This window comes from Chrysemys picta, chromosome 23 (assembly GCF_011386835.1).
Source record: "Chrysemys picta bellii isolate R12L10 chromosome 23, ASM1138683v2, whole genome shotgun sequence".
Classification (NCBI taxonomy): Eukaryota; Metazoa; Chordata; order Testudines; family Emydidae; genus Chrysemys; species Chrysemys picta.
This window is the reverse complement of record NC_088813.1, coordinates 9,146,046-9,161,559: the sequence shown is the minus strand read 5'-3', so window position 1 is coordinate 9,161,559 and position 15,514 is coordinate 9,146,046. Positions and strand designations below refer to the sequence as shown.

Here is a 15,514-nt window from a genome sequence, read left to right as displayed (position 1 = left end):
TACACTTCCCTGTAAGAGTCCAAACAGTTCAGAGATGCAGGATCTTTTCCAGAATCCCTCTTTCTAGCTTCTTCTCACAGAAAACAAGCTGACAGTGTCACGACCCACGTGGGCTTTTCCTTTGATGACAGAGAGTGAGGAATGCATTTTGAGTCTTGACCTCTGATCATCACACACAATGACCATTTTTGCTTTGAAATTAGCTTTTTTTTCTGTTCTTCATTGGCATTCCACCCGGCTTCTTTCTTGTTTGATGGGTTATTTAGTTACAGGGGTATACACAATACAAATATTTGCTACTACATTATAATGCAGTATACTACATTATTATACTACAGATAAATGAGAACAATGTAAATAACATCCCGCTAGTTTTCACGACGGTTAAACACCAAATACACTCTTATACACTTAACAGTGACTTTGATCTATACTCATACACAGGTGAATTGGCCTGGGGCTCTGGCTTGCGCTGGCACCTGGTCTGCCAGCGTCATGGGCACTTTACATGAATACCCAGTAAGTGAGCACATATTTTCTGTGGCAACCAAAAATATCCCCAAATGCAGGAAAGTCCTTATAAAGGACTGCTTGCTTTTAGTGCCAACGTTTTTGATTTTACAATAGAGATTTTATAAACATTTCAGTGAAAATATTTTTTTGTTTCAAGTACGGCTGTGCCCTGCCTTTCCCCAGGCTCTGTAAGAACACGAGGGCCAGCGTCAATAACTGCCCGCCCAGCCTGTGCTCAGCTGCTGATGCCCTGGGACATATGGACTCCTGGCAACAGTTTATGCTTGAGGAACATTGGAGCTGCACCTCTGCTCCTCCTAGCTTCACCAAGAGAGCACCCTCAGCTGATGTAACAAGGGGTGCGGCCTGTTTAATTGGGAACCTAATAAGACTAAACTCTAGCATACCAAATGTAAACTGCATTAGAGACCTGGCCGATTCCTGTGTGTATGTACCCCTATTAAATACATTCTGTGCCGCAGATGAAATATAACACAGCCATAGCAAACAAATGACCTTAAGAGTAAGCCTGTTTGACTGTGCCAAAGTTATATTCCTCTATCAATTTATCGTGGATCTCCAATACAGAAATTCCTTGGGGGGGGGGCAGCGGCAGCAGAGCGAGGAGCATAATGTTGCTTTATACAATATATATTAGCGTGGAACATATTGACCTCTTCCTGTCCTCCCTCGCCAAGCAAGTCCATTGTGGACCTATCTGAAGGTGGGGAACCTATCTGCAGTACAGTCAAATGTATTTCATATCAAAGTGTCATGCGAAGCTCCCCAGGAGATTAATCACTACATGCAAATGCAAGTGATCTCTGTGTGAGTTGCGGTATCACACAGACATGTAGCAGCAAAGTGTAAAATCTACAAAGGGTGCATTGGGCAGAGACAAGGGGATTCAAACACCACTGCTTTGACCAGTCCAGTGTCTTGGGCTTGGTCTACACTAAACCCCCAAATCGAAGTAAGGTACGCAACTTCAGCTACGTGAATAACGTAGCTGAAGTTGACGTACCTTACTTCGAACTTACCGCGGTCCACACCCGGCAGGCAGGCTCCCCCGTCGACTCCGCTTACTCCTCGCGGCGAGCAGGATTACCGGAGTCGACGGGGAGCACTTCTGAGTTCGATTTATCGTGTCCAGACAAGACGCGATAAATCGAACCCAGAAGTTCGATTGCCTGCCGCCGAACCAGCGCGGTAAGTATAGACAAGCCCTTAGAAGTATGTTCACAGCCGGAAGGCTAGCACTGCAGTTTCTGTGCTTCAAATCTTTTCTTCTGTTGGCCAGCAGGATCTGTGAGCAGTCCTGAAATTGTCCTCAGCCTCATGCAACCTTTGCCAAGTCTGCTCTCTTCAGGAGTGACTCTTGATTGTGACTGGAAGGATTGCACTATTCCCATGAATCCTTTTTGGCTAATATTTTGGTCTGATGCCATTGGTACCCAATATTGTGGTGGTTGGTGCTAGTTTCCACTGTGAGGGGGCAAGGAAAGGCTTATGTGGAAGGTTGGGGAGGATACTGGACGGTACTGGGAAAACCTGTATGGTGACATCTGGAGAATGGGCACCTTTGTAGCCCGCTGTTACTTTCGCAAGAATCTCCTGATCTCAGTCAGTGTTATCTCATCTCTTGACTGTTTCCTTTAATTATGTAGAATGGCCTTGACAGTGTAAACAATTGCCATTGCATTGTCTCAGAAGCGATATGAGTCAAACACAATGCATAAGCAATACTGCATGTGGAAGCCAGGCCTGTATCATATTTGGCATTTGTAGCGTTCTTCCATCTCCGAGGTGCTTGACGCACGTTGATCCTCCTCACTCTGAGATAGGTACATTTTCTCCCGGGGGTAACCTTAGGCTAAGTGACTTGTCAAAGGACATAGAAGATTTGGTGTCAGATGGTGTTGAACTCAGCAGCTGTTGACTTCCACTGCTGCGTGCAGGCCACTAAACACTGCCTCTGTCAGTTTAAAATCCATGGGGAAGTTCTGAGCCGAAGCCAGGAAATGATGGCAATAGTATTATTTGTTATCCTTGACAGTTGTCTCCGTTGGTCAGAATTCAGCCCACTCTGAAACCAAATGTAATGTCCTGGAATAAATAACCTGTCTGGTTATAACTCCCATGTTGTCTAGATCTGCCTTGGGACAGAGTTAGACGGTGGCATCCACCAGCACCTTGTTTACACTAAAGGTTTGTCTTCACGTACAGTGTGACAGCGGCGTCGCTGTAGCGCGTTAGTGAAGATGTTACTATGCCAACGGGAGAGCGTCTCCTGTTGGCGTAGTTAATCCGCCTCCCCGAGAGGCGGTAGTTAGGTCTTTGGGAGAAGCTCTCCCAATGACATAGCACTGTCTACACTGGGGGTTAGGTGGGGATAACTGCGTTGCTCAGGGGGGTGGATTTTTCAGCGACATGGTTATACTGATATGGGCCGGTAGTGTAGACCTGGCCTAAGGCTTCCACTGTTACTGCCAGCAGTAGGAAATTGTAAGAGACGTGTATTGTGGACAGAGGCTGTGATTTTGAAGGGGACTGAAGGGGGTCAGGCACCCAACTCACAAGACTTTCACTCTTTTAGGTCTATTTGGAAATCCCAACCCCAGGGGATATAGAGAGTGGGGATATCAGAAGCTGTGAGATTAAGCAGCACTTTAATCAAGTTAGTGAGGAATTTGGCTGCACACTTATCCCGCACACTACTGGGCAGGAGTGACTGGTGGCTGTGCAGCAGTGTTCTCAGTGAGGGTCCCTCGTGCTCTCTTACTAATCACTCTTACGCTTGTATGTGTGGTGCTCTGGACACTCATCATCCAAGTTAGTCCTTAATCGTTTTATAAACTGTATTAATTTGAGTGGCTAGATCATCTCCTTAAGTGTTATCTAGTTCCTCAGGTAAATATAGAGTGGGACCTGTATTAACTTGAACCACGAAGTTGATAAACTGGAATGGTTCCTTTTGGAGCCGTGTCCATATTAGTCAAATATTTATTCATGAATTGTTTCAGAAGGCATATTTGTGCAATAGACAGGGAGATCAAACCTGTAATTATGTACTAGCTTCATGCTGATGGAGATTGCTAGTAAAACATACTTCACTTACAGAAGGAAGCTTTTAAACGTGTTTGTGGATCTAAAATACTATGCTGTAGTTGCGAAATGTCAATGTTTAGAGACGTTTTGAGTTACATGGGTGAAAAAGTATCTTCCTCCCTGAATTTCTGACTCTCTTACAAGTGATGGAGTTTAGCCAAGTCTATTTGCAGTTCCTTTTAAGAGTGAAACTGTGGTGGGGAATATTGGTTTCTCTTCCAAATGTGTGTGCCCCAAATGATCAGAAGCAGACACTGTTTATGCCTAACTTGTCTTGCATTTTAACAAGGGGTTCCTAGTCTAGTCAATTAAAATAGAGCAGGTGCCATGTGGAAGTTGGTTGTATCCCAGAAGTTTAAACTAAAGCGCTTTTATCCATTTCCCTAGTCAGAGCCAAGTAAGTGAAGGATGGTAAGATTCCCTTGCATTGTCTGGTTCTGTTTCTCCATGTTTTATTAACTTACAAAAAGAGTGTAATTTCAGTATATCAAATTCTCGGTAACTTTAGGAATCAGGGATAGCAGAGCTTCCTTCTCTGAGGTATACATATAACAAAGGCACTTAAAGTTAGCAGAATAAATGCTGTAATGTTTCATGGGGTGACCCTTTCTAGGGCATTGCAGCAAAAGGGGAACCTAGGAAATAAGATTTTAGTTTGTGTAGAAAGCTCTTCCCACCACTCTTCTCTCTGTTACCATAGGCAGTGGGGGGAGGCATTCAACTCAAGTTGATAGTTTGCCACCTTGATGCTCCAGACTAGAGTAAAGTTAGTTGGGATGGTATCTTAAGTACTTCAGAACGATATGCAAGAGCAGGCCACAAGCTGTATTTATGCTGACTAACTTCTAGGGGTAAAGCTACCTTTTTACTATGTTTAGAAGTTTACAAAGGATTGTAGCCATAAACATTACTAGTAATAATTAGCTTTTATAACTTCTGCCTATCTAGTGCCTGGCCATACTAGTCCCTTTACTATCCTAAAGGTTGCAAGAAAGGTCACGCAGCTTTGCTAAAGGAGTCCTTTTTTAGTTTTTGCTATTTTTCTGCATTCGACTCTAAGCTCTTCAGGACAGGGCTTGTGCTCCGTAAAGTGCCTACCATAAACTGGTGATCTAACCCTATCTGGTTAGCATGGTCACACTATTTTGCAGCAATTATTCCTGTATTTTGCCAGCCGAGTGTTGGTATATGAATATATTTTGGTCTTAAAAGGAAAGAGAATGTATTTTAGATACGTGCTACAACTGTTTCTCATACTAGTTCCCCTTCATCCCAGTGGTTTGCATTAGGAGGAACTAGATGACCTCCTGGTTTCACTCTGCATTCTGCATATCTTGCTTCTGACCGCTCTTGCTCTTTGAGAGAGGAGATGGTGGTTTTAAATGAGTAAAACGGGGATGGGAGCGGGCAGGGGAGGGTTAGAAGTTGTGTATAATTTTCAAAGAATGGAAAACGTAAAGGTAACACATGTTTCCATATTACAGTTTGTTGTGCCCTCCAGTAATGCAACTCGAATGTGACAGATGGGCCCCCTGCACCGAGTGTCAGTAGAACATGCTGTCACTTCGCCGTTTGTGTGGGGCTTTGTTGGAATGTATCTGCTGCTGTTTCGTCAGCTTTTGATCACTATTTACTTTAACCCTATTTCAGAATGCTCTGAGGAGCGGTTGGAATCTGCCTAGGAGAGTCCGTGGCCTAGAGACTGTATAGTCGTGAATCCTTGAAATTATCATGACTTAGCCAAGCTGCGGCTGGATCTCAAAATTCGAGGAAGGAGTGCTCTATTGTCCATCAGAACTAGTTAGTACATTTTAACTAGGATGGCTGGAGAAGAATGGAAGAAGACGTGAGAATCACGCCACATAACATCTGCTCTTATTTTGAGTGGCATTTAATAAGTAGAAACAGGCTTATGGCCATAGAACCACGGACTTGGCACCCAGGGATCTATGCACAGAAGTGTCATGTAAGCATTTTAGCTGGGATTGTGACAGGGGTTTGCAAGCATCCTTGGTGCTCTAGCCACCTGATCAACATCATTCTCAGATGCATGGCCTTCCTAGCACTGGTATCCAGTATGTGTTAAGCAGAAAGCAGCAGGACTGTGGTTATCCTCAACTTGTTGGATCACAACGCCTCCTCCCTTTCACTTTGAGATCAGGAAGAAGCTGGAATTTTTGAGTAATCACAGGATACAAGGCCAGCAAACTGCTCGAGGAAATAGGAGTTTCCCAGCTGGTAACTGAATAGGAAGTTCACAAGGAAAGCAGGTGACCAGTAACTGGCTTACCGCACTGACCTCCTAGTGTGCTTCCAGCACAGAAAAGTATGATCAAAGTATCCAAAATCTAAACGGGATGCCAGTTGACTTGTGAATAAACCCTGTCTGTTTCCACAGAGGGTAATGGGCTGAGCTTTCTCATGATCTGGGAGAAGAGGAGGAGGGCACATGCTGCATTAACTGTTGTGACCTTTTCGATTTACTACCCACCTTTCCAACCACTCACTTTACATTGGTCGGTCAGTCATAGCGAATACCTTTTCAAATGTTTGTGCAAAGTGTAATGGGAAATCAAGTCAAATGGCTTTCATAGCACATTCGAGGAAGCTGCAGGTTGAGCCTGAGACTCCCAGAGACCATGGTAACTTTTACAGGTACTCAGCACTCTGGGAGTCTTTTAATTCATTTCTATGGATTCTCCTAGCTATGTACAAAATCCTGCAGACTGTCTAGCATGCAGTGACAACTTTGTCCTTCAGTTGAAGTGAACAATGATTGGGGGGGAAGGTGGGGTGTGTGTGCATGCACGTGTGTGTGTGAGAGAGAGAGAATTAAACAGAGAGAAACTTCATTAAAATATGTTCAGTGTGTTATCACTTCCCCCTCTTTTCCCCCTACTGATCTTTCCCCTAAAAGGATGTTTATAAATCCAGTATTGTTGCCTTATCTTTTTAAAAATTAATACCTTTACCTTGGGATAAGATCCCTGTTTTTTACCTAATCTCCCTGTAAGGTATGTTGGTGCTGACAAGCTCTGAAGGAAAACACCCAGTATCGTTCGTTGGTTTTGAATGGACAGCTCAAGCGTGTGTGGAGTGAGTAATGCAATCCTCTCTTCTTTAACTCTGCTAGGGCTGAATCATGGAGCAGAACTTTGAGTCACATGACAGTCAGAATCTAGAGTGTGAACGCCTGTGTCCACATAGAGTAGCTAGTGCTTGTGATCATGATGAGATTCAAGCTGTAAAGGTAACTCTGTGTGACCTGTCTCAAAGTAGAGAAACGTAACAACCAAGTTCTCAAGTGGTTTCCTTTATATAACGCCAAATAGGCGGCTTTCTGTGGAGGATGTCCCCAGTACCTCTCTGCAGTCCACACCTAGCCATAGTTTGCAGCTCTTTGCTGGATAATCAATATACTCCTATGTTTGAGAGCAGGTGTCAACACTGCCGCTCTGGGAAGCATTACTATGAGCAGTGTTGTCATCCTCCTTGATTATGATTTATAAGAGCTAGCCTACGCACAATTTTTGTACTATTTTAACTAGATTGGCTTAGAAACTATATGGAAAAAGCTGTGCCAATAGAGGTACCTTTTATATTGTTCTCACTGCCATCTACACTAGGGAATTGCACAAATGTAGCTAGATCTCTCTTCTTCCCCCTCCCCACCCCCACTGTTGCTGGAGGCTCCAGGGAAGTTTCATTACACTCAGTTTTGTTTATAAAAGGGCTTGAAGGTTGAATGTGGCTGCACAATAGCTACTTTTGCTGTCCTGTCACTTGAGACTTTATTGGATTGAATTCAGTCCTGCAACTCCCACTCAGTCACCAGGAGTAATTATAATTTAGGCCATGTCTAAACTGCAAACTTTTGCTGATGGAAGTGACGTCCGCGTGACGCCGTCGCAGTTAGCACGTCGCTCAGATGCGTACGTACTTGGCTCCTTGTGTTGATGCTGCACATACTCACCAGGAGTGCTTGTGTCGATGTGCAGTGTCGTTATCCCGGTGTGCAACCTGCCATTGTCCAGCACACTCTCTTTTGGGGAGTTTTGGCAATACATGGTGGGGCAGAAATGAGTCTCTCGGGATGACTGGGAATAAGGGGTCAGCTTCCCAGCATGCAACAGTCTCCATCCCATAATGTCATCTAGAGCCCATAATTTGTATGTCTTTTTTTTAAAAATCCCACTAACCCGTGCAGCCCTTCTAGCTGTCCTCCATCTCTTACAGAAGCATGGGGCCTGCACAGCTCTCTGCTATTGTCATAAGTGTGGCAAGCACAGGGGTGCACGAAGGTTGATTGTGTGGAGGGCAGGTTGCCGTGGAACATAGCGAGAACAAATTAAAGATTGTTTTGTGGCGTTCGTTGAGCAGCTGCAAATGGTGAAATTGCCGCATCTGGGCCGGAGAGATTAGCATTGACTAGTGGGATTGCATCATAATGCAGGCTTGGGATACTGAGCGGTGGCTGCAGAACTTTCAGATGCACAAGCCCACGTTCCTGGGGTGTGTGTGGCGCTTGCTCCATCCCTTGAATGAGAGTGGCGCTGACAGCGGAGAAGCGAGTGGTGATCGCACGGTGGAAGCTTGCAATGCCAGATTGCTACCAGTCAGTGGGAAATCATTTTGGAGTTTGGAAAATTCACTGCGGGAAAGGAATGGAACATAACATAGGAAAAGAACATTCTTGTCCGTTTCAGGTACACATGTAGCAACCATGGCTTTCACAGGTCAGGGTGTGTGACGCTGTGGTTGTCCTTAATGTCCCCCAGGGTGGAGTGGTCGGGGTAGGGATGTGGTCCTGTGCCTCATGGAATGTTGGTGTGGGTGTAGGGAGGTGCTGTAATGGAGTTCTCCATGGCTCGCAAAGGGAGATGAGCCTGTGATTGAACCTGAAGTCCATAAGAGTCTGCAGCATCTGTGTTTGCTGCCGGAGAAACCCCATTATGTCCTGCACTTTTCTTCTGTCTGCTCTGCCCTTCATGCAGTCTGCAATATCACCCTCCAGGCCCTCTGTTCGTGATCTGATGCAGCACTGGCTTGCATGATCTCGCTGAACATTTCATCCTGTGTCCTCTTCTTTCTCCTTCTTATCTGGTCCAGGCGATTCCACGAGTGTGGAGGGAGAGCCCCTCAGAAGTGCCATGGTAGCAGCTACAGATAAAACACAGAGGTACCATTGTCAGGATAGTCACAACAGAAAGGAAAAGCTAAGATTCAGAGTTCGCTTCCCTTGCTCCCCTAAAGTTTGACACAAGATCTGCTTACTGACGCTTCTGCTTTGGAGTGCTTGTGTATGGTTCCACTCACTGCTCCAGCCATGGTGTGTGTGGCTCACCATGGGCAAGGGAAATGAGGAGGGAATTGCTCGGTTGCATTAAACTGAGTACAGTATAGGGCAATGGCAGTACAGTACATCACTGTAATGGAAAATACATGGACACACTTACCCAAGGTTCCTTCCCCTGCATCGGGCTTGCTTGTGCTTGACTTCCAGGACTAACCGTTGTGTGGGGGAGTCTCAAACAGGTCCTGGCTTGTGGCATATCTGGACACCAGCCAGGTTTGGTCAGCTGGGCAGTTGCACCGCAACAATGGAGAGAGCATCTAGATGTGCTCGCCAAGCGGGGCAATCGGGGGGGTGGGAGGAAAGCATTTCAAAAATTCATGGCTCTTTAAAGGGGCTTCCAGTCTCCATGACCCCAGGCAGTGGATTTCACAGTTGTGACCAGAGTGGTCAATGTCAGGCATTGTGGGACAGCTGCTGGAGGACTGTTAGGGTCGACATAAGTAACGTGGAATCAACACTCACACTGCATGAACCTTAGTACATGGACCGTGGCTCAGTGCCACTTGGGGGAGGTGGTGTAATGGGGCGCTTACATAGGTGAGAGACACACTTAAGTGTAGACACGTGCACAATTAGGTCAACGCAAGGTGGCTTACATTGGCCTAACTTTGTGTTGTAGACCAAGGCTGAAGCTATGCCCTGAATATGGCCTGTCCTTTGTCTTCAGTGTGCAGGCTTTTCTTATTTTACTTCAAATGGGAAGGGAGCATTGGTTCTTGAATCCTGCCACAGACCCTACCCCACAGCTTGCTAAAGTGAGACTAGATCAGTGTTTGGTTTCTGTTGCATTTTTTTCCATCGCTGCGGGGATATTCCTCCCAGACCTTTCTCCAAGCCAGACAACTCTCATCTGCTGATTCAGAGAGAATATGCAGCCTTGTTACCTCTGGACTTTGTTTCCTTCACATAGCTGTGTATTTAAAAGGCTTTCTGCATGTTTCAAAGTAAACAGCTCTTGCGAGAAGTGGAGCATCTGTAATTCAGAGGACTTTAATTGCTCATAATATGGATTCAAAGTTCTGTAAAGACACAGTACTTTTGATCCTGTCTGACTTGGCAGCAAGAATAACCATGATACATTTAATTAGAGTATGAAGATGCTTTGTGGGGGGTGAAGATAAGAACAGCGCTTTCAAGATTTTGAAGCAATTCTGTGGCGGGGGGACGTTTAGACATGTGTCTGCAAATCCATTACTCCATTTGGTTTTGTTGCTGCCTTGAAATTGGCCATGGAAACAAGAACCATTTGTTCAGCAGGGACAGTTTAATGCAAAGCACGTTACGTCTACAGGTAGAGCAGAGGGTGAGCACTTTGCTTTGTGCATGTTTTACATCTGTGCTTAAAGGTGGAGGAGTGAATCTAAAGGTCACATGATTTCACAGGTAACTTGTCAGCATAGGCACCAGAGGTGCTACCACCTTTTCCCACATGCATTAATATAACTTACTTGGTGACTTTTTATTTTAAAGCATGTCCCAAGCTATATACAGGCCAGCCAGTCATTGTACAGCACACTGGCTCAATATACCATCAAAGGTAGCAGAGCAAACACCTGCTCTTATCTAATGCACTAATTTGATCTGTAATGTCCATTACGTACCTAGCTCCTGATTTGACGGACTGAGCCCTCGCTTGGAAAATGGCTACGTCCTTCGGCCACCCGAATCGGCTGCCCGTGACCAGTTTGTGCATTAGGAAATGTGATCGTTTTGTCAAGCAGAGCGCTGTGGAGGGCGATTTCTGTTCCGTGAAATAGAAGAGCTGTGATGCCGTGGGCTGTGCATAGTGGACGTTAGTGGTGGTTAGAGCTAGACTAGAGAGCTGGATTTGGAGCAGAATGTTACATTGCAAGACGATGCTGCAGCAGACTTTGTTAGAGACACTGTCTGATTAGGTGCTTAAAACAAACTCCCTCACCTATGTTACAGGTGTCATTTTGGATTATTAAAACAGAATTTTTAAAATAGCATTCTCTACTGCTTGGTTTCAGCATTTCGCTCCCTTTGACCACGGAGAATTTCAGGTCGTTTTCATTTTTTGCTTTCCACTCGCTATCGTGATGCTGCAATGTGGGAATTTTTGTGGGTTTTACAAAAATTGTTTCCATTTCTATTAATCATAGTTTTTTCTGCAAAGAAAATCTAGATGTGGAGATTCTTCTGAGTGAGAGCCGATTCCTTTCAAGGGTCCCTGTCACATTAGGCAGGCCCCACATTTTAGGTGTTGGTTACAAAACAAACAACCCAATTATAAAAAGCAACAGAGGGTCCTGTGGCACCTTTAAGACTAACAGAAGTATTGGGAGCATAAGCTTTCGTGGGTAAGAACCTCACTTCTTCAGATGCAAGTGAATGCAACCCAATTATATTTATTATAATATAAATGTATTTAAACTCCAGATGAAAGATTGTTTTGTTGCACTGCAAATATCCCCTTGCAGTGTTTGCAACATAAACATCACAGCATCGTTCTAGTGCATGAGAACCAGAATAGAGACTCATTTTGTTTTACTGCCCAAACAGAAGTTACAAAAAGTAACCAAACAGCGTAAGTAATTAAAAGAAAACTCAGCTTTTTACAATCCATTAGTTCTGGACATTTCTAACAGAAATGTATAGGGTTTTTTTTTTTTTTTAAAATATGGTCTTAACCTTCTGGTGCTCCTTTAATTTGATCACATACCAGGCTTTTGTACAAATATCAGTGGTCTGTATTGTTGTAGCAAAAGGGACTTGATGGGTCCAAACAGCTTATTTTGGTTCATAGTTTTTAGGCCCAGGTATACTGTAGTATCTAGTTGGTTTTGATTGGGAAGTGAAATGGCTGCAAATACGGTTTGCAAACTGTTCTCTGGTAAAATCTCCCTCTCCCCTCCTTCCTGTTTCTCAGCCTCTTGGTGCGTTCCTGCTAAACTTGATGTAAGGAGCAAAGGGTGTTGATTATTTGGACTACGCAGCTAAGCGGCTGGAGTGTGGTTGGCAGTCTCCTCCCCCGCCCGACTAGTGTGCACTCTGGAATGACAGGCATTCCTGCTTGAAGGGAGCTGGCATGGACGCTTATTTATGAGAATCACAAGTGCCTGGGATACAGGAAGAACAGGAGCTGCGGTGGATTGGCTGACACCCAGGCCATTTCCTGAGTTCTGGCAGTCCCCTGGTCGCAAGGCTGTGGATTTTCCCCCACCCTCCAGTGTGGATTTATCTCTTTTAAAAAAAGCTATCGTACTCTCCCAGGGTAGTGGTGTGTGGTCCCCCCGACCCCCGCGCCGCCTTCAGAGAGCTACTTTGAAAAGAATCTAAGCATGGGGCAGACACTGTTCTCGAGACCGGTGAATCCAGCTGCATTCGGTGAGTAATGGAGGGCAGGAGAAGTCTAACAATCTCTGGCTGGGGCTGAGGCAGGGATTGCAGGTGAAGCTGTGAAGTACATAGAAATGGAATGCTAGGATTGTGAAACCTGCATAGATCGCATTAGACTTGGGGAAATGTCTGACTCTGAGAAGAGTAACTAGAGGGGAATTACTTTGTCTCTCTCCTTTCTCTCTTGGCTGTGTTTAAACTTATTTACTATGCAACACGTTGTCCTTGCTGATCACCGTAGTCTGGTTCTGTGCTGCATTCATTAAGGAACGATCTCTGATCTTGCTCGCTGCTGCCTGTCAGGTGCAGGGACGCTGGTTTACAGAGCCCAGTAAAATTCCCCAGATTTGACTGCAATTAAACGTTTTATACAGCCGCAGTGTGGAAATGATGCAGAATGGTCAACTTGTGTATGGCATCACGGAGCTGTTGGGGGCACCTTTAATATTTTGAAAAATGGGGTTGGTAGTCTTCTTTCTGCTCGATTCTATCTCTGCCATTTCTTCCCTGCTTTATACAGAGGGACGTCTGTGGTCTTGAATTCTGGGGTACTGATGCTCCAACTACATGGAGTGGACAAGTGCTGATGTATTAATGGATATCTGGCAATTAATCACAAGTGCCAGCCCAGTACTTCACATTTTGAAAGCAGAATTTGATTACTTTGCTGTAGACTAATGAATTTAGCATGGCATTGGGAGTCTGTCTTGGGTTTGATTCCTGGCTCTGGGAAAGTGCTGTGTGACTTAGGACAAGTCATTTCAGCTCTGTGCCTTTATTTTCCCTTGTGTGAGAGAGAAGGCGAATGCACTTGCCACATTTCACAAAAAGCACTTTGATATTTGGAGGTGGAAAGCACTTACATAAGTGTAAATTATTCATCCCCTTTCCATTAAATCAGTTTCTCAGTCTTATAACTTTGAATGTTTCTGGTGCTTTTTAGGGGAATAATTCGCTTTAGGTTAAGATAGTGATTTTTTTTTTCTTCTTACTGGACTTGTTCAAGAGCTGCTAAAAATAAGTGGTGTGGGGGGCAGTAAAACTTCAATCTTCTCTGCTGTCAGTGGAGATTAATAGTGCCTTCCCCTTGGATTTATGAGGTGTTGGAAGGCAGATCTATTCAGTCTTGGCTGGGCTGCCCGGGCGCCGGAAACTTTTGTAGTTTTTAGTGAGAAAGAAGGGTGACGCTGTCCTTCCCTGCCCTCAAAGTCTGTCTTCTCCACCTGATTATGTGCCATCTATAGATTCCTCTTATTGCACAGCTTGAGTAAAGGTACCAACCCATTGAATAGATCCTGAATTTTTATGGGACAGCTCTCGCGGGCTCTCTTATATTAACACAGACAAGATGTTCTTTCAAATAAAAATCCTGTTAAGATGGTATTGGACAGAGATGTCCTTACTTTGCCCTGTTATGGTGGAAGAGGTTGGGGAAATGCAGTATGTGTTGTGACCGGAGTCTATTGTTACTTTTAAGGTGAAAATTGCTTTTAAGGTCCAGACATCTTATAGATATAGATAGATATGTATCTATAGACACCCCCCCTTCTCCCCCTCGCTCGCTCTCTCTCTTCCCCTCCCTCCCAATTCTTATATAGTTTTAATTTAATAGGAAGGTAGAAACACCAAAGTGGTCATCAAAATGGCATCCCCATAGTTAACAGATGGCTACTAATTTTTTTTGGAGTCATATTTGCTTACTTTCCTGAAAGACAGTTTTGCTACTTTCAGAGACAGCACATCTAGGACAGAGGGAGATAGATACTACTCTGGCTTGTACATCGGTAGCTGATTTTAACAGTTAAGCGTTAACAGAACTGTTAACTGAAGTCCTAGCTGCAAATTCTCTAAGTGATGGCGCTATGCTAGACAGGACTCCTAGATTCCAGGGTGACTTTGCAAGGCTGGCATATTTTTACTTGTAAACTAAGTGGTCTTAGGTCTGTTCTACACAATGAACTTTTGCTGGAATAGCTGTGTTTGTCTGGGGCATGAAGAAGTGTAATCCTGACCGTGACTGACATCAGTGTACCAGCAAAAGCCCCTAGAAGAGATGAAGTTGTACCAGCAGTTTTTCTTGGGGAGTGAGGGGGTGGGAGTGGAATAAGCGATACCAGAGAAGCAGTTTTGCCTGTGTAAATGTCGTCCATACTAGAAGTGCTTTGTCAGTGTAGTAAGCCACTGTAGCCTTCCAGGTGTATACCTGGCCTCGCTCTGGAGTCATTGAGGGGTGATAAATGGGGGACCCGTCTTCTAAGGGGTTTTTTGGCTGTGAAAGGCTGGGATGTTTTGTGTATGGTGGCCTGACTTTCTGGAGTGTGAATATAGGGAATGGGCTAAAATGCTATCAGAATGTATTTTTCCTTTGTCGTTTCTTTTTCCTGCATAGTGGAAATGTTTATAACTGGTCCTAAAGTGTGACATCGGACCAATCTGGTGGCAGTGCTTTATGGTCACGTGGGAGTTCATCTTTGGAAGGTTATCCCATCAATCTGACTTGCTCAAGTGTGTTGGGGGTGATGTTAACCTAGAGGGTGATGCGACTGACTGACTTTCCTTGCATGATCTGAAGAGCTCAAAAGCTTTTCTCTCTCACTAACAGAAGTTGGTCCAATATTCCAGATATTACCTCCGCCACCGTGACTTTCCTTGGGGATTTCAAAGGTGCAGAAGACCTCTTGATAGAGTCAAAAAGCTTCCCACTCCTGGAACAAATGTACTTACTATTCTGTCAATATGTGGGGCTATTTAATGTTCCAATAGAACTATGCATATCGTTGATGGTTGTAAGGAAGAACAGGAGTACTTGTGGCACCTTAGAGACTAACAAATTTATTAGAGCATAAGCTTTCGTGGACTACAGCCCACTTACTGCATAAGTGCTGTAGCCAGTTTTCAAACACTTTTATTAAGATGACAAAGGCCTTAGCTTACAGCATGAATACATATGTCCCTCAAATTTAAGGCTTTTTAAAAAAGTCTTTCTAGTCCCATATAAAAAAATTAGAGCATATGAGGTTAAGTGCACCAACAGTAGTGCTGGAGCCACATCCAGGAAAATTAAGGGCAAGATGCATTGGTTTCTATAAAGAAATGTGACATGAAAAAGATCAAAATGCCATAAAATTAGGCCTGGTTTACATATAAACTTGAACCAGTTTAGGTAAAGCAGTGCAA

The 15,514-nt window shown here is 44.4% G+C and overlaps 1 protein-coding gene across 15 annotated transcripts in view; it reads left to right on the top strand.

Moving 5' to 3' along the window:
* Positions 1-15,514, top strand: part of PHACTR4 (phosphatase and actin regulator 4) — a 100,218-nt gene that overhangs the window by 56,237 nt on the left and 28,467 nt on the right. For 2 of the 15 annotated variants that reach the window (XR_010594644.1, XR_010594643.1), the window contains exon 1: positions 11,985-12,325. The exons of 9 other annotated variants lie outside the window; for them this stretch is intronic. Coding sequence is in view for 2 of the 6 variants with exons in the window: in XM_065577059.1 (XP_065433131.1) it covers positions 12,280-12,325 (46 nt within the window). In the remaining 4 variants the exon portion in view is untranslated. Of the gene's footprint in view, positions 1-6,635; positions 6,718-8,729; positions 8,801-11,867; positions 12,326-15,514 lie in introns of those variants that run through there. 4 more of the 15 variants (XM_065577059.1, XM_065577062.1, XM_065577066.1 and 1 more) reach the window with 4 other exon arrangements.